Below are 25,507 nucleotides of genomic sequence, written 5' to 3'. Positions count from 1 at the left end.
GCCTAGAACCGCTCAGCCACTCCGGCCGGCCAAGACCATTGGTGAAAAATGTTGCAAGAAGATGAGTTGTTAAATGAGTGTGAAAGTGCACTTTCTATATGCACATATCGCCTACTTTCCGGAAATTTGGGACATTATATTCACGAGCAGAGTGGCCGTTTCCACCGACATATTAAGAGGAGGTACCAGCGGCACTGGACAGCCGCTGTGTCGGCCGACAACTGTTGGATGTTGAAGAGACACAGTCATCCTCTTATGCAAGCATTTACAAGGAAGTGAAAGAAGAGAAATTTTAAATACGTATGGAATACTATTGACATAAGGTAAAAGCGAAACAAATTAGGGGAGTTCTGAGGAGTATTTTTAAGTGTTTTACATTTTTTAAATGTGTTTTGATTAAAAAGTCACCTTGTGTGAAATGATGTTAGAATATATTTATGGGCATATAAGTGAAAATTATTAAAATATTATTCTTATTTTGTGTAAGAACCTGACGTGATAGACAAAAACGGTAGTTATTTCTAGAACTGAAACGTCCCCTTAGAAAAATTATTGAATTATTGTGCTGATAAATCTCTTACATTATTTGATTTTCAAACAGCTGAGCAAAACTGAACGTACTCAGACATTTCGCTCTGTACTTATTCTGATCAACACTAAATCTGATCAACACCAAACTGATACAAAATATTTTTTTTAGCGCAACGCAATCTGACTTTCAATAATCCCTACAAAAGAATGGCCCTGAGTAACATTAACCCATACGTTTCACAAATCACTTACCTCACTAAAATCTTCGTTACCCGAACTACTGCAATACAGCGAGCGCCACTACTGCCAGCAAATAAAAGATTCAAACTACGGAAGGCACTAACTACTAATAGGCATAGTTAGCAAATGAAAGATTTTGATAGAGAACAAACAATGTATTTACGTTAATAGTGTTCAAAAGTCATAATATATATAGCAGTTCATGACATCCATTCTTACAAATGTACTGTTTCTGATGGACACACGTCCAGATCATCCGCTCTCAAAAATTCGCCATCTCACTTCCCCACATCCACCACTGCTGGCGGCTCACCTCCAACTGCGCAACGCTACGCGCTGTTAACAGCCAACTGCCCAACACTACAATAGCGACTATTCCAACAATGCCACCCAGCCACAGACTGCACACAGCACAGCTGGTGATTTTCATACAGAGCGCTACGTGGCGTTACCAATAAGAAAACCTAAACAGCCTACTTACAGAATCAGCATAAAAAATTGATTCAAGAACATCTACTTTCAAGAAATCATTTGACAAAAAAATTTCAAATGCAGACTAGTGTAATCATTTCATGTACTTTGTATGCACTATTTCTGTGGTGTCACCGCCAGACACCACACGCCACTTGCTAGGTGGTAGCTTAAATCGGCCGCGGTCCATTTAGTACATGTCGGACCCGCGTGTCGCCACTGTGTGATCGCAGACCGAGCGCCACCACAAGGCAGGTCTCGAGATACGGACTAGCACTCGCCCCAGTTGTACGGACGACATTGCTAGCGACTACACGGACGAAGCATCGCTCATTAGCCGAGCAGATAGTTAGAATAGCCTTCAGCTAAGTCCATGCTTACGACCTAGCAAGGCGCCATTAGCCTTACATAGTTTGATAGTTATCGTATGAAATGTCTCATGAAGAACGTTGGAAACCAATGAGGAATTAAAAGTTAAGTATTCGAGGAGCTGCATACTTTTCTTATTAGCATTCACTACTTATCCTGTTCCAGAATTCACGCCCGTCTGCGTTAGATAGCGTGCATTTCGGCCTCCTGTATCTTCATTGGATCGCATCCTCGTCGCCAATGATGTGTTGGCAAATGTGCCAACACCTTGTAGATAGAGGAGGCCGAAATGCACGCTATCTAACGCAGACGGGCGTGAATTCTGGAACAGGATAAGTAGTGAATGCTAATAAGAAAAGTATGCAGCTTCTCGAATACTTAACTTTAATTCCTCATTGGTTTACAACGTTCTTGATGAGACATTTCATACGATAACTATCAAACTATGTAAGGCTAATGGCGCCTTGCTAGGTCGTAAGCATGGACTTAGCTGAAGGCTATTCTAACTATCTGCTCGGCTAATGGGCGATGCTTCGTCCGTGTAGTCGCTAGCAATGTCGTCCGTACAACTGGGGCGAGTGCTAGTCCGTATCTCGAGACCTGCCTTGTGGTGGCGCTCGGTCTGCGATCACACAGTGGCGACACGCGGGTCCGACATGTACTAAATGGACCGCGGCCGATTTAAGCTACCACCTAGCAAGTGTGGTGTCTGGCGGTGACACCACAATTTCGACAATAACTCTTGAGTTAACTGGAAACATCTAAAAGGGTGTTCTAATTTTCCTTTCTGGTAGAGTATTATCACCATAAAATGAGTCGGAAAGGTGATATTGTCAAAATGTTTTGGATGCCATTTTTCCATTGTGGAAGCACGAGCGACAACGTAACAAGGTGGCAGATCTGTAAAACTAGCAATTTCCGCAACTGCCGGACAGCTGTCCAGGTAGCCGTCTTGTGGAGCGCGAGACGAGTGCAGGTGGTGTGTGGTGTGTGTTGCAGTGGTACGTGCTGGTGTGGTGCCACGCCGGCGGCGCCGCCGTCATCACGTGCTGCTACGTGCGGCTGGTGGCGTCTGGCGCGCCGGCCGACAAGCTGGGCTCCCTGCGGAGGGCGCACAGGGCGGCCGGCCAGCACGCCTTCCTCAGGGCTGCCGCCGCAGGTCGGTACCGCTGCGTGCACTACAGCCAGCTCCTTTTCTTTTTGCATCAGGGCTCTGACTGGGGTCCTATTCTGTATCGCTCATACCGATCGCTGTAGTAGGTTAGTCTCGGTAGTGACGTCTATTTTAGACATCGGTGTCACTATACCCCTGATACGGTCCTTCCCTCGACCTAGATGGAATTTCCAAAAAGCTGACTGGGAGAAGTATTCAGCGGACCGTGATAAATGCATCCGGTTCATACTGTCACTACCTAAATGCGTTTCAGGAAAGCTATAATTACCACAGCTAAAAAACACATTCCTAGGGGGTTTCGAAAAGAATACATCCCAGGATGGGATGCAAAATGCCATCAGCTATATGACGATTTTACTAGTAGTGGTGACCAAGAAATAGCTGATGACCTCCTCCACAATCTAGATTCCGCAAGAAGACAACGATGGACTGAAGCAACTGAAAGAATGAATTTCACTCAATCAAGCAGGAAGGCATGGAGTTTGTTACGTAAACTCGGAGGTACGACAAGACCAGCCCAGAAAAATCCAACCATAACACCAGAGAAAATTGCAGATAACATTGTCGAAATGTCAAGAGCTCCGAGAGACAAACCACATACCAGGATGATTAAGCGCGAACTCAGAACACTAAAAAAGAATACTCCAAATATATCAGAGCTTTCCAGACCATTCACTGAGGATGATGTCATTACTGCCCTCAAGGATATGAAACCGCGCAAAGCCCCAGGTTTTGACAACATACATCCAGAATTTCTAACCTACGCTGGAAAGAACGTAGTCAAATGGCTGGCAAATTTCTTTTCGAACATTTTGACTACAAACCATCTCCCTAGAGAATTCAAAAAGGCAAGAATAATAGCTTTGCTGAAACCAGGTTCCAGCAGACCAACCGCTAAGCTACAGACCAATAGCACTTCTTAGTTGTACATACAAACTTCTCGAACGACTTGTCCATAATCGAATTAGCGGCATCATTATGGAGAACTTACCTATAGAACAGGCAGGCTTCAGACCTGGCCGTAGTTGCTGTGACCAAGTTCTGGCATTAACATCCTACATAGAGGCTGGCTTTCAACAGAAATTGAAAACAAGTGCTGTATTTCTAGACTTAACATCTGCATATGATACTGTTTGGAGAGATGGAATAATTTACAAACTCTTAAGAGTGATTCCTTGCCAGATTTTAACATCCTTAATACATAATATGCTGAGTAACAGAACCTTCCAGGTCACCCTAAACGGAAAGACAAGCAAAACAAAACTTATTAACAACGGGCTTCCGAAAGGCTCCGTATTGGCTATATAGCAGATCTCCCAAACACAAAGTCAAGAAAATTTTGCTACGCGGATGACATAGCACTGGCTACCAGAGACAAGTATCTCTTCAATACAGAGGAAGTCCTTAATAATGACGTCGAAATACTATAAAATTATTTCAAGAAATGGAGACTCAAGCCAAACCCTAACAAAACTGAAGTATCTACATTCCATTTTAATAACAAAATGGCAAATGAAATTATTAACATAAAACTCGGAAACACCAACCTCAAACATAATAAGTTTCCAAAGTACTTAGGTATAACATTGGATCGCACTCTTTCTTACCGAAAACATCTGGAGAACACCACTGCAAAAATTGGAACACGGAATAACATCATTCAAAAACTTAGCGGTACTACTTGGGGAGCTAACGCAAAAACATTACGCACCTCATCTATCGCCTTAGTGTTCTCTGTGGCTGAGTACTGCGCTCCAGTCTGGATTAATAGCCGTCACACCAAACTTATTGACAGGCAATTAAATAACACAATGAGGTTGATTTGTGGAACCGTTAAATCAACACCCACGTACTGGCTACCGGTGCTATTTAATATCCTGCCCCCGGACCTGCGTAGAAAAGCGGCCCTACTGCACGAATTCAAAAAGATTGAGACAAAACCAGAACTACCAATTAAAGAAGAATTCTCACAACTGCGACACACTCGATTGAAATCAAGAAAGCCACCCATACGCACAGCTGAGCAGCTTCAAAATAATAACTATGACCACATGAAACAATGGAGACTAGATTGGAACCAAAAGACAAATGACCAACTACAGGCCTGGTTTGAGAGCTATAACTGCAACATCTCTGGAATGGAACTAACACGGAAAACATGGTCCGCATTAAATCGAATACGTACTGGACATGGCAGGTGTGCGGATTCATTACACAAATGGGGAAGAGCGATGTCACCAGAATGCGACTGCGGTGACCCTAGACAGACGATCCAACACATCCATGGTGAATGCTCCTTGCGAGCATATGCAGGGAACTGGTCCGACTTCCTGGAGGCATCCCCATCGGCGCTAGAATGGATCTCAAATCTCGATATAACCTTTTAACTGATCAATATAAACATAAATTATATTCATGGTTGTTATAAGATTTTAATGTCTAACACTTGATGTATTAATGTTGCATGTATAGCCATACGCTAAATAAATAAATATCGAAATATCCTATTCGGTAAGCTTCTGTGACTTGTTACCGAACGGTCCTCCCACCGATTTTACGACAATTGAACCGAGAGGTTTTGTATTTCGGTATGGCCCTGTCGATCGGTGAGCTGTGGCTTATGTACAGGCGAGGACAAAACGAGCGAGACCCCTCGCCTTTTCGTTATACTGATCTGCACAGCTTTAAAGTCGGCAACACAGCATAACAGGCAAGGCGACGAAGTAATACCAACATACTATGCACAAGCGTGAAATTGACAAACCATCCGAACACTGTCAGACTGTTTTCAGTCATGTGTAAGACTATATTAATGCTGATTAGTGTGTTAAACACAACACGTAATTATAAGATATAAATAAAGGAAGAAACGCGTGGTAATTCACATCCCAGTATTAATGCCACCGCGTTTTAGAAGTGCGAGCATTCCCATTGCTAGGCTAGCTTAAGAAACACTTCGGCTAATGAACATTTTCTGGCTGTGGCGAGTCTAATGGAGAACTCTAAACATTGTAGAATACGTTTGACAGCTATGTAGCCGTTTATCTCCTGGGGTAATGCAGAATTGTCCTACTAAATTTAATCGCTAATAACAGTATTTTGTTATTTCGATAGCCGGCTGGAGTGGCTGAGCGGCTCTAGGCGCTACAGTCTGGAACCGCGCGACCGCTACGGTCGCAGGTTCGAATCCTGCCTCGGGCATGGATGTGTGTGATGTCCTTAGGTTGGTTAGGTTTAAGTAGTTCTAAGTTCTAGGGGACTTATGACCTCAGCAGTTGAGTTCCATACTGCTCAGAGTTATTTGAACCATTTTTTTTAATTCGATAAACATCCCGAATGATTGTCACATAAGCGGTGACATAAAGGTCTAAAATTCATATTTTTGAGTCCAGAAAGCTCTATGCAACAGAAACTGCAGATCATTTTGCCATTTTCATTGGAAAATTGCCGGCTTATTCATGCCTGGGCTAATAATAGAGGACTGTTTGCCTGTGTTGTCTGCTAGCGTAGTGAGAGGTCTTTGCTACTGCAAGGGAGTTCTGGTTTATTTTCGGTTCTAATCTCGATGGTGACAGATAGACTATCAGTAAAGCAATTTTAAGAAATCCTCGCGCCCTCACTACGTTTTCTTGCTATCTTTATTCTGTACCGGCGCCCTGTGAATGTCAATATGAAACTCTTATAGAACGTCATACTTGTTACTGCCTACTTTTTCTGCTTCTGTCAGTAACTGAATTGACTTATGTGTGGCACTGAATGATTTTTAACTGATTTTCGCTATGAATCTTCACGCATTGCTAAATTTGCACACTTTCATGGTAGGTCAGCAACGGTAATCCAGTATCACTGGTCTGAACGTTGACACAGACCGTATCGCGACCGAATGCGCATAATATTTTGCTAATTCGTAACGATCTGGGGTACTTTGTCTTACTAAAACACTTATATTGTCTCGATAACCTGAAATTCATTTTTATTGGTACAGTTCATACTAATTAGCGTTTCTTCTTTCATTTGTTTCTTATATTTATGTGTTGTGTTTAACACTCTAATCAGCATTAATGTAGTCTTACACATGACTGAAAACTGTCTGACAAAGTTCGGGTGGTTTCTCAATTTCACGCCTGTGCATAGTACGTTGGTAGCACTTCGTCGCCTTACCTGTTATGCTGTGTAGCAGACATTAAAGCTGTGCGGATCAGCATAATGAAAAGGCGAGGGGTCTCGCTCGTTTTGTCCACGACTGTAAACCTATATTTTGATATTTTAAACATATTTAGCGGTTTTAGCTTTGGATTTAGTGATTGTGTTACTAAAGAATCACCAGAGGACGCATCCGATTGGAAAGTGAGTTCATAGTACACTATTTTCCTTTGTTAGAAATATGGTTAGGTTAGGTTGTTACTGTGAGTGATTACATGAAAAAAAAACGTTTTCGGTCAATATTCTCTCAAAATACTTGTTATTTTTATACAAATAAGAGTTTAAAGATCATTAAATATCAGGACATCGGCTCTGCTTACGTATGTTACATGACTGTGAACTGACGTTACTACTGACTTTGTGTATTTTTTCCCACAAATGGTTTGGTTAGTAATTATCGAAACGTGTTTATAACTTTCAAGTAACAATTGAAAGCAATTATGTGATGCCTGATGTTGGAAATCTTCCAAACTACCACGCATTTATGACTTACGCGGCACCGTTTAGCAACGAAGCCACCATACGTTCCTCTACGTAATAATACAGGAATTGAGGCCAACGTTACCGTTGTTCAATGTGGCCAAGTGGTTAGCACGCGAGAATGCGATTCGAGAGGTGATTGGTTCGCGCTTGGGTGGATGCAAGAAATTTTTTTTCCCTATTCATATATGCAACACGTTCTGAGACATTGTTATTGGTGTAAATTAAGATTTTTCTGCTATATTCGTTATTCATTACATGTAAGACTGCACTTCCTCATTAACGGCAGGCCGGAGTGGCCGTGCGGTTCTAGGCGCTACAGTCTGGAACCGCACGACCGCTACAGTCGCAGGCTCTAATCCTGCCTCGGCGATGGATGTGTGTGATGTCCTTAGGTTAGTTAGGTTTAAGTAGTTCTAAGTTCTATGCGACTGATGACCTTAGAAGTTAAGTCGCATAGTGCTCAAAGCCATTTGAACCATTTGAACCTCATCAACGATTTCGTGATTTCTGTGTGTTTAAAATACGAAATATAAAATTGTTGGAGATGAAATTGCTGTGACTGAAACAACCGACAGTGCCCTTAATATTTTTCTTGTCAGAAATAATTCACCATTTTCTCCGAATACGTAGCGATTTCCGAGTATGCGATTAGACAGGAATTTAAGAGCACAACTTAAATTACTAGAAATGTAACTAGCAGCAGTCATCTTCATAATGTTGCTTGTCACAAGTCGTTATCTGCGTTCTAATCCTCAACCACAGTAGACAGAGATGAGAGATCTCTGTCGTAATATTTTTAGACTGTAGCACCATATACGAAACATTTTCATTCATGAGATGCATGTTATAAACTTCGACGAACTGCAGGAGCTCTCGAAAATGCATTTTTTCTTTCAATTTTGTTTTAAAGATCCAAACCGTTGACGTACCATATAGGGAAGTGGGCTACTTAATCATTTGGATCCCTAGGAGCGAGTTATAACCGCATTCTGTTTACCTTCTTATTCTTTGAAACTCTCCAAATCAATTTTTCGAGTGTTTTTATAGATGTATTAGTACAATGTGGTACTACACATTGTCCCTAACTCATTTTCCGAAATGTAAAATCCAAAACACGATATCAGTGTGAATGAGAATAAGATGATACGAGGTGCATTCAAGTTGTAAGGCCTCCGACTTATTTTTCTAATTAACTACTCACCCGAAATCGATGAAACTGGCGTTACTTCTCGACGTAATCGCCCTGCAGACGTACACATTTTTCATAACGCTGACGCCATGATTCCATGGCAGCGGCGAAGGCTTCTTTAGGAGTCTGTTTTGACCACTGGAAAATCGCTGAGGCAATAGCTGCACGGCTGGTGAATGTGCGGCCACGGAGAGTGTCTTTCATTATTGGAAAAAGCCAAAAGTCACTAGGAGCCAGGTCAGGTGAGCAGGGAGAATGAGGAATCACTTCAAAGTTGTTATCACGAAGAAACTGTTGCGTAACGTTAGCTCGATGTGCGGGTGCGTTGTCTCGGTGAAACAGCACACGCGCAGCCCTTCCCGGACGTTTTTGTTGCAGTGCAGGAAGGAATTTGTTCTTCAAAACATTTTCGTAGGATGTACCTGTTACCGTAGTGCCCTTTGGAACGCAATGGGTAAGGATTACGCCCTCGCTGTACCAGAACATGGACACCATCATTTTTTCAGAACTGGCGGTTACCCGAAATTTTTTTGGTGGCGGTGAATCTGTGTGCTTCCATTGAGCTGACTGGCGCTTTGTTTCTGGATTGAAAAATGGCATCCACGTCTCATCCATTGTCACAACTGACGAAAAGAAAGTCCCATTCATGCTGTCGTTGCACGTCAACATTGCTTGGCAACATGCCACACGGGCAGCCGTGTGGTCGTCCGTCAGCATTCATGGCACCCACCTGGATGATACTTTTCGCATTTTCACGTCGTCATACAGGATTGTGTGCACAGAACCCACAGCAATGCCAACTCTGGAGGCGATCTGTTCAACAGTCATTCGGCGATCCCCCAAAACAATTCTCTCCACTTTCTCGATCGTGTCGTCAGACCGGCTTGTGCGAGCCCGAGGTTGTTTCGGTCTGTTGTCACATGATGTTCTGCCTTCATTAAACTGTCGCACCCACGAACGCACTTTCGACACACCCATAACTCCATCACCACATGTCTCCTTCAACTGTCGATGAATTTAAATTGGTTTCACACCACGCAAATTCAGAAAACGAATGATTGCACGCTGTTCAAGTAAGGAAAACGTCGCAATTTTAAGTATTTAAAACAGTTCTCATTCTCGCCGCTGGCGGTAAAATTCCATCTGCCATACGGTGCTGCCATCTCTGGGACGTATTGACAATGAACGCGGCCTCATTTTAAAACAATGCGCATGTTTCTATCTCTTTCCAGTCCGGAGAAAAAAAATCGGAGGCCTTAGAACTTGAATGCACCTCGTATAATGCGGCGTTTACGACAATCTCCAGAGTATAGTCAAATACGCTATCGTTATTATGCATGCGTTGAAACATGCGGTCAGAGAAACTGTAAACATTTTTTGCATTTCAGCTGAGAATCAGGGAAATGGATGTACTGCGCATCATACTGTTAAGTAGGAGGCAAGGGCGATGAAAGCGGGCACGTCAGCTCGATGGAATGCGGCGTCATGCGTTATGGCAACGTAAACATAATTTTCGGTACTTGGAAGAATAGCGCGCCTGTGTCGTCTGCTAGGAGCTTTGTGTTCGTGGCGCTGTGCGCGCTGCAGTGCGCATGCGCGGATCTGTGGCCGCTTTCTTTTCATTGGCTTGAGCGACACGAACTGACAACAGCGCTTCGGTTCTCTAGACCCGAACGGTATCGCTACCGAAATGCATACTGAATAACGCAGTACTAAACCGTTCGCTGCTCTTGAGTACCGTAACGATCGGCACAATGGCGGAAAGATACAGAATAGACACCATGGTTTGATGCGTCCTGCCACGAATTCCTCTCCTGTGCCAAACTCTTCATCGCAGAGTAGCACTTGCAAGCTATGTCCTCAGTTATTTTCTGGATATATTCCAATCTCTGTCTTTCTATACAGTTTCTACACTCTACAGCTCCCTCTAGTACCGTGAAAGTCATTCCCTTATGTCTTAACACATGCCCTATCTTCCTGTCCCTTCTCCTTGTCAGTGTTTTCCACATGTTCCTTTCCTCTCCGATTGTGCACAGAACCTCCTCATTCCTTATCTCATCTGTCCACTTAGTTTTCAACATTCGTCTGTAACACCACATCTCGAATGCTTCGGTTCTCTTCTGCTCTGGTTTTCCCACTCTCCATGTTTCACTACCGTACAACTCTGTGCTCCAAACGTACCTTGTCATAAATTTCTTCCTCAAATTAAGGCCTATGTTTAATACTACTACTCTCGGCGAGGAATGCCTTATTTGCCATTGCTAGTCTGCTTTTGATGTCCTCCTCTGTCCGTCATTGGTTATTTTGCTGCCTAGGTAGCAGAATTCCGTAACTTCACCTACTTCGTAACCATCAAACCTGATGTTAAGTTTCTCGATGTTCTCACTTCTGCTGCTTCTCGTTACTTTCGTCTTTCTTCGATTTGCTCTCAACAAATTCAGTACTCATAAGACTCTTCATTCCACTCAACAAAACACGTAATTGTTTTTCGCTTTCACTCAGGACAGAAATGTCATCAGCGAATCGTATCATTGATATCCTTTCGCCTCGAATTTTAATTCCACTCCTGAACCTTTCTTTTATTTTCATCATTGCTTCCTCGATGTACAGATTAAACAGTAGGGGCGAAAGGCTACAGTCGGTACCACGTCTACAATCAGTTGGTCGTTTGCTGTTTCCTCAGGCATGAAACATGTTCCTCCAAAAATTTTATTTTAGTTTCGTTTTTTGGTAACTTTTCTGCAACATGGTTTCAGTCTCCCTGCATTTTCTTCAGGCCGATGTGCACCGATCAGCCAGAACCTTATGACCACGTACCTAATGGTCAGTATGTCCACCTTTACCACGGACAAGAGCGGCGACGCGTTGTATCGTGGAAGCAATGTAGCCTTGGTAGCTCTCTGGAGCTAGTTCGCACCACATCTGCACACACAAGTCACTTAATTCCCTTAAATTCCGGCGAGGGGGCGATGAGCTCTGACGACTCGTTCAATCACATCCCAAATGTGTTCGATCGGGTTCAGATGTGGCGAGTTCCGAGCCAGAATAACTGGAACTCGCTACTGTGCTCCACGAACCACTCCACAACACTCCAGGCCTTGTGGCACGGCGCTCTAGGTTGTTGAAAAATGCCACTGCCATCAGGAACATTACCGCCATAAAGGGGTGTACGTGGTCTGCAACCAGCGTACCATACTCCTTGGCCGTCATGGTGCCTTGCACGAGCTCCACTGCACCCATGGATGCCCACGTGAATGTTCCCCAGAGCATAATTGAGCCGCCGCCAGCTCGTCTCCGTTCTGCAGAGCAGATGTCAAGGAGCTGCTCCCCTGGGACCCAACAGATCCGCGCCCTCTCATCGGCACGATGAAGGAGGTACCGTCCACTGCCGGTGGTCACGTGTCTGCTTCAGTCGTAGTTGGCGACGTCGAGGTGTTAGCATTGGCACATGCACGAAGGTCCATCATTACCAGTCTTCTGTGTACTGTGTTTTCAGACACCCCTGTACTCTGCCCAGCATTAAAGTCTGATGTTACACTACTGGCCATTAAAATTGCTACACCAAGAAGAAATGCAGGTGATAAACGGGTATTCATTGGACAAATATGTTATGCTAGAACTGACATGAGATTACATTTTCACGCAATTTGGGTGCATAGATCCTGGGAAATCAGTACCCAGAACAACCGCCTCTGGCCGTAATAACGGCCTTGACACGCCTGGGCATGGAGTCAAACAGGGCTTGGATGGCGTGTACAGGTACAGCTGTCCATGCTGCTTCAACTCGATACCGCAGTTCATCAAGAGTAGTGACTGGCGTATTGTGACGAGCCAGTTGCTCGGCCACCATTGACCAGACGTTTTCAGTTGGTGAGAGATCTGGAGAATGTGCTGGGCAGGGCAGCAGTCGAACATTTTCTGTATCCAGAAAGATCCGTACAGGACCTGCAACATGCGGTCGTGCATTATCCTCCTGAAATGTAGGGTTTCGCAGAGATCGAATGAAGGGTTGAGCCACATGTCGTAACAGATCTGAAATGTAGCGTCCACTGTTCAAAGTGCCGTCAATGTGAACAACAGGTGACCGAGACGTGTAACCAATGGCACCCCATACCATCACGCCGCGTGATACACCAGTATGGCGACGACGAATACACGCTTCCAATGTGCGTTCACCGCGATGTCGCCAAACACGGATGCGACCATCATGATGCTGTAAACAGAACCTGGATTCATCCGAAAAAATGACGGTTTGCCATTCGTGCACCCAGGTTCGTCGTTGAGTACACCATCGCAGGCGCTCCTGTCTGTGATGCAGCGTCAAGGGTAACCGCAGCCATGGTCTCCGAGCTGATAGCCCATGCTGCTGCAAACGTCGTCGATTTGTTCGTGCAGATGGTTGTTGTCTTGCAAACGTCCCCATCTGTTGACTCAGGGATCGAGACGTGGCTGCACGATCCGTTACAGCCAGGCGGATAAGATGCCTGTCATCTCGACTGCTAGTGATACGAGGCCTTTGGGATCCAGCAAGGCGATCCGTATTACCCTCCTGAACCCACCGATTCCATATTCTGCTAACAGTCATTGGATCTCGACTAACGCGAGCAGTAATGTCGCGATACGATAAACCGCAATCGCGATTGGCTACAATCCGACCTTTATCAAAGTCGGAAACGTGATGGTACGCATTTCTCCTCCTTACACGAGGCATCACAACAACGCTTCACCAGGGAACGCCGGTCAACTGCTGTTTGTGTATCAGAAATCGGTTGGAAACTTTCCTCATTTCAGCACGTTGTAGGTGTCGCCACCGGCGTCAACCTTGTGTGAATGCTCTGAAAAGCTAATCGTTTGCATATCAAAGCATCTTCTTCCTGTCGTTTAAATTTCACGTCTGTAGCACGTCATCTTCGTGGTGTAGCAATTTTAATGGCCAGTAGTGTAGTTCCACCAGCCTACGACGTGCGATATCTGTAACGAGATGTGGCCGCTCAGCTGGCCGTTGTGGCCATGCTGTTCTAGGCGCTTCAGTCTGGAACCGCGTGAACGCTACGGTCGCAGGTTCGAATCCTGTCTCGGGCATGGGTGTGTGTGATGTCCTTAGGTTGGTTAGGTTTAATTAGTTCTAAGTTCTAGGCGACTGATGACCTCAGAAGTTAAGACGCATAGTGCTCAGAGCCATTTGAACCAGCCATTTTGTGGCCGCTCATCCGCAAGACGTCTCTGGACACGGTTTAACCTCGGTTTCGCCACTTGTTGAAGACACTCACCACAGCATACCTCGAACACACGAGAAGTCGCACAGTTTCCAAAATGCTCGTGCCGAGCCTCCGAGCCATCGCAACCTGCCCTCTGTCAAACTCAGATAGATCGCGCGTCTTCACCATTCTAAACACTGACAGCCCGTTCGCTGATACTACACGCACCTTGCGCGTGTGTGACTAGCAGTGATTCAGCGCCAGGTGACGCTGCTGTCGCCTGGACGGGTTTATATCGATAACAGATCGGTGGCATTTTGAATTTTTAGATTTGTTCAAGAATTACATTAAATATTCAAAATCAAATTTTTGTTGCCCCTGGAAGACGTTAGATAGGCTGGTTCAAATGGCTCTGAGCACTATGCGACTTAACTTCTGAGGTCATCAGTCGCCTGGAACTTAGAACTAATTAATCCTAACTAACCTTAGGACATCATACACATCCATGCCCGAGGCAGGATTCGAACCTGCGTTAGATAGGCGACGTAGAATTGCGACCGTGCACTGTACATCGGTTTAGCCGTTCAGTAATAAAGGCAGTCCGATACACCCACGGCAGGTTGCTTACCCCATTACACACTTCCTAAGAGATCGAAACCAGTCAAATTGTAAAAAGTGTCCAACTGGAACTGAAAAATAAACGAGAGTCATTCGCTGACTGCGAATTCTTTGACATCAGCTGTTTTGGTATAGATGTACTATCAGTAACACCTGAAATAAACAGCAAAACATATTTTTTAAAAAATTCAACATAGTTGCTGATTTCTGTCGCTGCGAATACGTCAGCTATAGTAAGGACAAAACGTAAGGAACAGGAGCCTCAGCACTGTTATCTATAAAATACATTTCTTTACGGATGTATAATTCAAGGAAGCTTGAGGTTAAAAAAAAAATTAAAAAAACTTTCTTACTCCTCAAAAAAGCGTCCATGCTATCGATGGGAACAAACCGATGTAAATACTGAAAATGATTAAACAAGACTATAGAGACAGAAAAATAACTAAAGATCCATACACAGAACAAACTGCAGTATTAGAGATACGAAACACACAAAAATAAGCTAGAATTCTTAAAGGAGTTACGCAAGGATCAATCTGTCCCCATCCCTATTCATCGTGTACATAGAACATGCAATAAATGAGTGCAAAGAATACTGTGCAAGTACCGAGAAAACAGAGAAGGAATACGGATGCTTTGGTTTTCGGATGACATAAGCTGTAGTAGCTCTAGATAAAAGAAATCCCGACAGAATCTCGGACGCTAGAGATATAGTAATAAGGAAGAGTACAGATGGAAATTAACTCAAAAAGGACAGTAATATTCGTGTTGTCCTCAGAACCAGAAGAAATAAAAATCAAATTTAGCGGAAAGGAAATGAAGAAACAAGATCATACAGATATTCAAAAAGTAAGACAACTGAAGACGGAAGAAGTAAAGAAGACGCAAAACAAAGAATTACGAAAACAAAAGCAATGTTCACGAATAACAAACAAATGCTTTGTTAAAAAGCATAAATACAATAACGAGGAAAGAGGGAAGTGAGAGCTGTTTTTGAGCGTAGTATTCTATGGCTGTGAAACATCGTCAATAGGCAAAAATGAAGTGAATATTTTTTGAAGCACATGAGGTATGGTGCTGAAGACGCCTGTTAAATATAAAGTGGACGTAAAAAATCACCAACCGGGAAGTCCTGTAAAGAAATGAAGAAAGGTCGTTTAGGAGAACAATCCAGCGGCGAAGACACGAGTGGACTCGCTACATAATACAACACAACTAGATTGGTGTGAGTGTTCCACAAGGAACACTACAAGGAGAGATATACCTGGAAGACTGCGACTGGCATTTTTAAAACAAGCTATATATAATGCAGGAGTCTCTAATTACACAGGGATGAAGACGTTTGCTCAGAATAGGTCCCGGGAGACAGACTGAAGAAGAAGAACAAGAAAGAAGGAAGAAGGAAGGAGAAGAACGTCACTTATCACCCATATGTTATTTAGTTAATGGGAAAGTTCGTGTTTCCAACACATTTCACTTTAGCATCATTAATGAACACATTGAGCAATAAACCATTGCTTATAAATGTGTAACAGGCAGCCCTTTGGGAGATGATTACGATTTTGCAACACTAGGCTCACACCGCCCGATTTGTTTACAACCAAGGCGTCGGGCTTCTCACACTCACTGAATTTGCTTTCAAATTGTTCTAAATTATGGAATAATATCCCTTCAACCATCTTCGCCTGTGTGTCTATGTTTCCCTCAATGTCAATTTGGAGGGCAGCATGTTCGTAACACTCCTTGCGGCTTTCGGGGTGCTCACCTGTTGATGCTTGATACGTACACAAGTATGGTGGGCTTCCTCGCAAATTCGATGGAATAGCATCTGAAAAGGAGGAACGAAATATCAGACTCATCTCTCAATATTCATATACACACCTAGTTAATTCTTAGGGCACTGTACTTTACATACGTAGCCCTCTACCTACTTGAGTTTTGATTAAAAGTTGCTTTCTGCGGACTTTGCTTGCCTTGTTTCAAGAGATGATGGTCCAGTGGTGCTACCAGCCTTGCACCAGTTCTTGGCATATATACTGGTACTGTTTAAAATGAAGTCTGCGTTGAAATGCTATTCTTGCTGTACACGCTAGCAAAATTCCCATCGTCAAATTTATGTTCGCCGCACTTCATTGACCATAACCAATAATTTGCCCTCTGAATGTCACTATACAGGAATTAAAAAGTCAGGCCATAAATAAATAATATACATTTTGTAAATTGTATGTATTACTATAAATATACCTTAAATGGTGCGAATTGAATTTTTTACATTAGCAAATCAGAACCAGAAGTGGATGAACCGTTAACTGACTAAAAAGGAGTGCAATAGATTGAGCATTGAACATGAGGTCTCAGGAAATATTAACGTTACAAACCTAACTTCACTACAGTTTTTACGGTCAATAGCGGGACAACCTGAATTTTCTCTATATCCCTCATCAATAAAACTGTACTCTACAAAAATTGGGGAGAAAATCTGATGACACAATCTATACTGCAGACTTACAGCATGACTTTTTTTTCAACATTTGTTGTTGTTGTTGTGGTCTTCAGTCCTGAGACTGGTTTGATGCAGCTCTCCATGCTACTCTATCCTGTGCAAGCTTCTTCATCTCCCAGTACTTACTGCAACCTACATCCTTCTGAATCTGCTTAGTGTATTCATCTCTTGATCTCCCTCTACGATTTTTATTCTCCACGCTGCCCTCCAATGCTAAATTTGTGATCCCTTGATGCCTCAGAACATGTCCTACAAACCGGTCCCTTCTTCTTGTCAAGTTGTGCCACAAACTCCTCTCTCACCAATTCTATTCAATACTTCCTCATTAGTTATGTGATCTACCCATCTAATCTTCAACATCCTTCTGTAGCACCACATTTCGAAAGCTTCTATTCTCTTCTTGTCCAAACTATTTATCGTCCATGTTTCACTTCCATACATGGCTACACTCCATACAAATGCTTTCAGAAACGACTTCCTGACACTTAAATCTATACTCGATGTTAACAAATTCCTCTTCTTCAGAAACGCTTTCCTTGCCATTGCCAGTCTACATTTTATATCCTCTCTACTTCGACCATCATCAGTTATTTTGCTCCCTAAATAGCAAAACTTCTTTACTACTTTAAGTGCCTTATTTCCTAATCTAATTCCCTCAGCATCACCCGACTTAATTCGACTACATTCCATTATCCTCGTTTTGCTTTTGTTGATGTTCATCTTATATCCTCCTTTCAGGACACTGTCCATTCCGTTCAACTGCTCTTCAAAGCCCTTTGCTGTCTCTGACAGAATTACAATGTCATCGGCAAACCTCAAAGTTTTTATTTCTTCTCCATGGATTTTAATACCTACTCCGAATTTTTCTTTTGTTTCCTTTACTGCTTGCTCAATATACAGATTGAATAACATGGGGGAGAGGCTACAACCCTGTCTCACTCCCTTCCCAACCGCTGCTTCCCATGCATGCCCCTCGACTCTTATAACTGCCATCTGGTTTCTCTACAGATTGTAAATAGCCGTTCACTCCCTATATTTTACCCCTGTCACCTTCAGAATTTGAAAGAGAGTATTCCAGTCAACATTGTTAAAAGCTTTCTCTAAGTCTACAAATGCTAGAAACGTAGGTTTGCCTTTCCTTAATCTTTCTTCTAAGATAAGTCGTAGGGTCAGTATTGCCTCACGTGTTCCATCATTTCTACGGAATCCAAACTGATCTTCCCAGAGGGTGGCATCTACCAGTTTTTCCATTCGTCTGTAAAGAATTCGCGTTAGAATTTTGCAGCTGTGACTTATTAAACTGATAGTTCGGTAATTCTCACATCTGTCGACAGCTGCTTTCTTTGGGATTGGAATTATTATATTCTTCTTGAAGTCTGAGGGTATTTCGCCTGTCTCATACATCTTGCTTACCAGATGGTAGAGTTTTGTCAGGACTGGCTCTCCCAGGGCAGTCAGTATCTCCAATGGAATGTTGTCTACTCCTGGGGCCTTGTTTCGACTCAGGTCATTCAGTGCTCTGTCAAACTCTTCACGCAGTATCGTATCTCCCATTTCATCTTCCTCTATGTCCTCTTCCATTTCCATAATATTGTCTTCCAGTACATCACCCTTGTATAGACCCTCTATATACTCCTTCCACTTTTCTGCTTTCCCTTCTTTGCTTAGAACTGGGTTGCCATCTGAGCTCTTGATATTCATACAAGTGGCTCTCTTTTCTCCAAAGGTCTCTTTAATTTTCCTGTAGGTAGCATCTATCTTACCCCTAGTGAGATAAGCCTCTACAGCCTTACATTTCTCCTCTAGCCATCCCTGCTTAGCCATTTTGCACTTCCTGTCGATCTCATTTTTGAGACGTTTGTATTCCTTTTGGCCTGCTTCATTTACTGCAGCTTTATATTTTCTCCTTTTATCAATTAAATTCAATATTTCTTCTGTTCCCCAAGGATTTCTACTAGCCCTCGTCTTTTTACCTACTTGATCCTCTGCTGCCTTCACTACTTCATCCCTCTGAGCAACCCATTCTTCTTCTACTGTACTTTTTTCCCCCATTCCTCTCAATTGTTCCCTTATGCTCTCCCTGAAATTGTGTACAACCTCTGGTTTAGTCAGTTTATCCAGGTCCCATATCCTTAAAGTCCCACCTTTTTGCAGTATTTCAGTTTTAATCTACAGTTCATAACCAATAGATTGTGGTCAGAGTCCACATCTGCCCCTGGAAATGTCTTACAATTTAAAACCTGGTTCCTAAATCTCTGTCGTACCATTATATAATCTATCTGATACCTTGTAGTATCTCCAGGATTCTTCCATGTATACAATCTTCTTTTATGATTCTCGAACCAAGTGTTAGCTATGATTAAGTTATGCTATTCTATCAGACAGCTTCCTCTTTCATTTCTTAGCCCCAATCCACATTCACCTACTATGTTTCCTTCTCTCCCCTACTATCGAATTCCAGTCACCCATGACTATTACATTTTCGTCTCCCTTCAGTACCTGAATAATTTCTTTTATCTCATCATACATTTCATCAATTTCTTCAGCATTTGCAGAGGTAGTTGGCATATAAACTTGTACTACTGTAGTAGGCGTGGGCTTCGTGTCTATCTTGGCCACAATAGTGTGATCACTATGCTGTTTGTAGTAGCTTACCCGCACTCCTATTTTTTTTATTCATTATTAAACCTACTCCTGCATTACCCCTATTTGATTTTGTATTTATAACCCGGTATTCACCTGACCAAAAGTCTTGTTCCTCCTGCCACCTGCCGGCCGGTGTGGGCAAGCGGTTCTAGGCGCTACAGTCCGGAACCGCGCGATCGCTACGGTCGCAGGTTCGTATCCTGTCTCGGGCATGGATGTGTGTGATGTCCTTAGGTTAGTTAGGTTTAAGTAGTTCTATGTTATAGGGGACTGATGACCTCAGCAGTTCAGTCCCATAGTGCTCCGAACCAACCTCCTGCCACCGAACTTCACTAATTCCCACTATATCTAACTTTAACCTATCCATTTCCCTTATCTGCCCGATTAAGGGTTCTGACATTCCACGCTTCGATCCGTAGAACGCCAGTTTTCTTTCTCCTGATAACGACGTCCTCGTGAGTAGTCCCCGCCCGGAGATCCGAATGGGGGACTATTTTACCTCCGGAATATTTTACCCAAGAGGACGCCATCATCATTTAACCATACAGTAAAGCTGCATGCCCGCGGGAAATATTACGACAGTAGTTTCCACTTGATTTCAACATTACATCACATAAAATGAGCCGACAAGGGAACACAGAAGTGGACAAAGGCTTACTATATTTCTACCCGTAAATATATTAGGCCAGGGAAAACACAGTTAACACAAGGCAACTATAAAGTGACGTTCGGAGCTCTCAGCCAGTCAGCGTCAGTATCAGAATTGCACCTCTCTGTCTCTCTGTCTGTCTGTCTGTCTGTCTGTCTCTCTCTCTCTCTCTCTCTCTCTCTCTCTATTTAAGCTCTCTACATCCAATGCGCCAGGTGACGTCTGCCCACTCATCTGCAGTTTGAGTTTGGGATGCACGCTTTTTCTTCATACGGTTGATGTATCTTTGTCACTATTATGCTCTTATCCAGCATCACAATGTCGTCTATTGGATGACGTGCTGATGCTATCATCTGTGCCCCACCTGACATGTGGGATAATGTCTCATTTCAGGAATATAGTTCCTATACACACAAGACGTGTAGATCTATCGTATCTAAAACTTTTCTGAGTTCTTACAGCTCCATGTCATGGCGCACTGTATCTACCTTACCGATTTTAATCATTTTTCTAAGTTTTATTTTCATTAGGGTGTAAGTTGACATATTATTTCATGAGAGACGAGCTATTATCTATGACTGAAATCAACCGATCGACATTTTTTAAAAAAAATCGAACCTTAATATTACCTAATGTCACTCTGCCGGCCAACAAAGTCCCATCATAAATGCAACTAACTTCTGCTACGAACATGTACATCTACATCTACACCTACATGATTGCTCTGCAGTTCACATTTAAGTGCTTGGCAGAGGGTTCATCGAATCACAATCATACTATTTCTCTACCATTCCACTCCCGAACAGCGCGCGGGAAAAACGAACACCTAAACCTTTCTGTTCGAGCTCTGATTTCTCTTATTTTATTTTGATGATCATTCCTACCTATGTAGGTTGAGCTCAACAAAATATTTTCGCATTCGGAAGAGAAAGTTGGTGACTGAAATTTCGTAAATAGACCTCGCCGCGACGAAAGACGTCTTTGCTTTAATGACTTCCATCCCAACTCGCGTATCAAATCTGTCACACTCTCTCCCCTATTACGTGATAATACAAAACGAGCTGCCCTTTTTTGCACCCTTTCGATGTCCTCCGTCAATCCCACCTGGTAAGGATTCCATACCGCGCAGCAATATTCTAACAGAGGACGAACGAGTGTAGTGTAAGCTGTCTCTTTAGTGGACTTGTTGCATCTTCTAAGTGTCCTGCCAATGAAACGCAACCTTTGGCTCGCCTTCCCCACAATATTATCTATGTGGTCTTTCCAACTGAAGTTGTTCGTAATTTTAACACCCAGGTACATAGTTGAATTGACAGCCTTGAGAATTGTACTATTTATCGAGTAATCGAATTCCAACGGATTTCTTTTGGAACTCATGTGGATCACCACACACTTTTCGTTATTTAGCGTCAAATGTCACCTGCCACATCATACAGCAATATTTTTCTAAATCGCTTTGCAACTGATACTGGTCTTCGGATGACCTTACTAGACGGTAAATTACAGCATCATCTGCGAACAACCTAAGAGAACTGCTCAGATTGTCACCCAGGTCATTTATATAGATCAGGAACAGCAGAGGTCCCAGGACGCTTCCCTGGGGAACACCTGATATCACTTCAGTTTTACTTGACGACTTGCCGTCTATTACTACGAACTGCGACCTTCCTGACAGGAAATCACGAATCCAGTCGCACAACTGAGACGATGCCCCATAGGCCCGCAGCTTGATTAGAAGTCGCTTGTGAGGAACGGTGTCAAAAGCTTTCCGGAAATCTAGAGATACGGAATCAACTTGAGATCCTCTGTCGATAGCGGCCATTACTTCGTGCGAATAAAGAGCGATGTCTGTTACCCTGACGGAGTTTCATTGCTCACTGATGAGGTTTTGAGAAGACAGGTTGCCTTTTGGGAGCCAGCGACCTGGCCACACGATCGACGAGCACTATACGCCTCACACGGAGGATGTGACCGAGTAAAACAGACTGCCGAGGCAGCTGAGGTGACAGCGGTCGCCGCCGGTTCTGCAGCCTCCAGTCGGCTCCTGTCGCCCGTGTAAGTGGTCTACTCCCTCGCTGCACTTTCCCCGCCGCGGAGTGGACGCCGTTCTACTTCTCCGTGCGCGGACAGCAAATGCCCCGCGGCCGCAGTGAAAAGCATCGCCTCGACTCTCTGTTATAGCTCTCCTGCTTTCTCCTCGGTTATCTTATCCTGCTGCCTCTGGAGGAAAGCAACATTCCGCTGCGTCAGCTGAAGTAACGAGGAACGAGTGCTAATTAAGGCTCATGTAAGACGTTAAATGGTCGATATAACTCGGAGCATCTACTGCAGGGCAGACAGCAGCACCGGTGTGGCCATTCTTAGTGAACAACGAATAACGAACCGTCTCTTACGCTCTTCATATACAGGGTGCCAGAAAAGGACTCCCTAATTTCAAAATTAAATATCTCGAAAACAAAGATCGATAGAGGAATGCAGTAAACGGTATGTTTATTGTGAAGGCTGTAAGAAGTTTATACAGCAGTTTGAAATAATAGTTACAAAAGCCGCTAACAGATGTCGCTGTAATCGCCATACGTAATGCCTAGTATAAATAGTGATCCGAAGCCCAGAGCGATCAGTTCCACTATTGAAACGTGAAAGGAGGTTAGCGTACCGAAGGAAGAGATTAAAACCGTGTACTCCATTGAACAACGCGTTTTTCCGGTGCTTGAGTACCACAGGTTAGAAGAGAGTCCTACGGCAACAAGGCGAAGTTTTAAAGCACGATTTAATGTTCCGAAAGGACCCGATGCGAAAACCATTCGTACGCTCTTCGCAAAATTTCAACGAACAAGCAGCGTAACTGATGATCTAGTGGGGCATGTTGGCCGCAAGCAAACCGCAGTGACGCCTGAAAATATCGCCACAGTTTCTGGAATTATTCAGCGAAATCCAATGTCATCCGTCCGTAGAATTACATCTGAGACTGGTTTGAAGCGTTCCATCACGCAGAAAATACTGAGAAAGAGCCTACGCATGTTTCCATTCCAAATTCAAACGCACCAGGCCATACCCGTACGAGCTGTGCAACAAAGGGTTGCCTTTGCTAATCAGATGCTCACAATGATTGATAGTGAAGGATTTGATGTTGGCTGCATCTGGTTTACAGATGAACACGTTGCAATTTTGGAACAATTTGTCACCACACAGCAAGCGTTAGAGGATCGACCAGGTACTGAATGGTTTATGCAAGATGGAGCCCGACCACATCAGACCGAACAAGTGTTTCGCTTTCTTGAGGAACACTTCGGGAATCGAGTCATTGCTTTGGAATATCCCAAATTTACTGGTGCAGGCATGGATTGGCCTCCATATTCACCGGATTTGACTCCCTGTGACTTTTTTTTGTGGGGCACAGTGAAAGACATGGTCTACCCGAAGCATCCCGCCACGCTGGACGAGCTTGAATCGATTCTTCGTTGGCGCCACCTCTGTAGTGCCAATGGTGAACATTTGGAAACATTGTGATGTGATTGTTTGCAAAGATTGTTTTCATACGATTATTTCACTTATGTATGCTGATATGAGCTGTACAGCGTACAGCGCCATCTGTTAGCAGCTTTTGCAACTATTATTTCAAACTGCTGTATAAACTTCTTACAGCTTTTACAATAAACATACCGTATACTGCATTCCTCTATCGATATTTGTTTTCGAGGTATTTAATTTTGAAATCAGGGAGTCCTTTTCTGGACACCCTGTAGGAAATACCTGGAATCTCATTGAATGGAACTGAATTGTATTCCGTGATGAGTCCCACTTCGAACTGAACCCCCGATGACTAGCGAACACGTGCTCACAGCCGTTTGGTTGTCGTCAGCGGCGCTCTTACACCAGAGCGGTACGCCGACGACAATTTACCCGCCGTTTTGTTTCCTACATGGCCAGCCATCCTTTCGCATTCGGGAGGACGACGATTCAATCCCACGTCCGGCCATGCTGATTTAGGTTTTCCTTGATTTCCCTAAATCGCTCCAGGCAAATGCCGGGATGGTTCCTTTGAAAGGGCACGGCTGTTGTGTACATAGTTACGCGTAGTCAGCGCGTACACAACTTTCCCACTAGAGCGCGCCCCGCTAAGCACAACAGTGCAGGCGCAGCGCCCGTCCATCTCCGCACTACAAGATGGCGCTGCCATAGAGACGGACCAAATTCTGCTTCCGCCGATCCGCGTATTCATATCTAACGCAGCCAATGACATTGCTGCTAACGTAGAACCTTTTCTCCTCGTGGATCACACTCGCACAGTGATACATGAACGCGCGAGGTATTATAACGAGTGAACAGACCTCCGATTAGTCAGTCTGCATTTGTCTGCACCAGTCTGCACCAGTCTGCATTAGTCTGTACCAGTCTGTAAGAGTTCTACATTTGTCTGTACCAGTCTATAGTCAAGTTTCAGTCTGCGCCTAATAAGATTACCATATTCCTGTACATAGCCATGAAGATAAATGTATAGACACTTTTGTCAAGTATCAGAGATGTATGTGAGAATAAGATTAACGTACCAATACCAAGGGAACTTCAGATTGTCTATTGTAAACAGCATCCAGAATCAAGTTACGCAAAATCTATGCTTTTTATTATTTTAATAAATGTGTGTGAAAATTAATCAAGTTCTGTTTAAAGTTGGTCACCATCAATCTGCTACTCTAAGCGTGCAAGTGGCATTTCTATCGTCTGACCCAACGGCAGAAGATACACACGCCACGATAAGACCGCGAGACATATTGGTGACACTCGCCTACTTCATTAGAGCGACAAGTCAGATAATCCGATGGTGTGTGTACCAAAGGTCTTACAGTACACACACAACAACGGCCCACTTCCTTCCCCTTCCTTCCCTAATCCGATGACACCGATGACATCGCTGTCTGGTCTGCTCCGCCAAAAACAACCCAACCAGCCATCCTTGACTTACATTTCAGCAAGACAATGCGCACTCGCACACGGCGACCGTTTCTACAGCTTTTCTTTCTGCTTGCTAAACCCTACTTTGGCCAGCAAGTTTGCCGGATCCCTCCCAAATTAAGAACGTTTGGAGCATTATGGAAAGGGCCCTCCAACCCGCTCGAGATTTGAGGGTCTAATTGGACAGAATCTGGCGCGACATCCCTCAGGAGAGCATCCAGCAACTCTGTCAATCGGTGCCAAGCCGCATAACTGCTCGCATAAGGGCCAGGTATGGACC

The 25,507-nt window shown here is 43.7% G+C and overlaps 1 protein-coding gene across 1 annotated transcript in view; it reads left to right on the top strand.

Annotated features, from left to right (window-relative positions):
* LOC124709061 overlaps window positions 1–25,507 on the top strand; it is a 387,186-nt gene that overhangs the window by 289,874 nt on the left and 71,805 nt on the right. Inside the window, exon 4 of the mRNA XM_047240710.1 lies at window positions 2,547–2,770. Coding sequence (XP_047096666.1) covers window positions 2,547–2,770 — 224 coding nt within the window. The remainder of the gene's footprint in view (window positions 1–2,546; window positions 2,771–25,507) is intronic.

This window comes from Schistocerca piceifrons, chromosome 7, assembly GCF_021461385.2.
Source record: "Schistocerca piceifrons isolate TAMUIC-IGC-003096 chromosome 7, iqSchPice1.1, whole genome shotgun sequence".
In the NCBI taxonomy this organism is placed as follows: domain Eukaryota; kingdom Metazoa; phylum Arthropoda; class Insecta; order Orthoptera; family Acrididae; genus Schistocerca; species Schistocerca piceifrons.
Note: the sequence above shows the minus strand (reverse complement) of the source record. Positions and strands in the feature narration are given on the sequence as shown.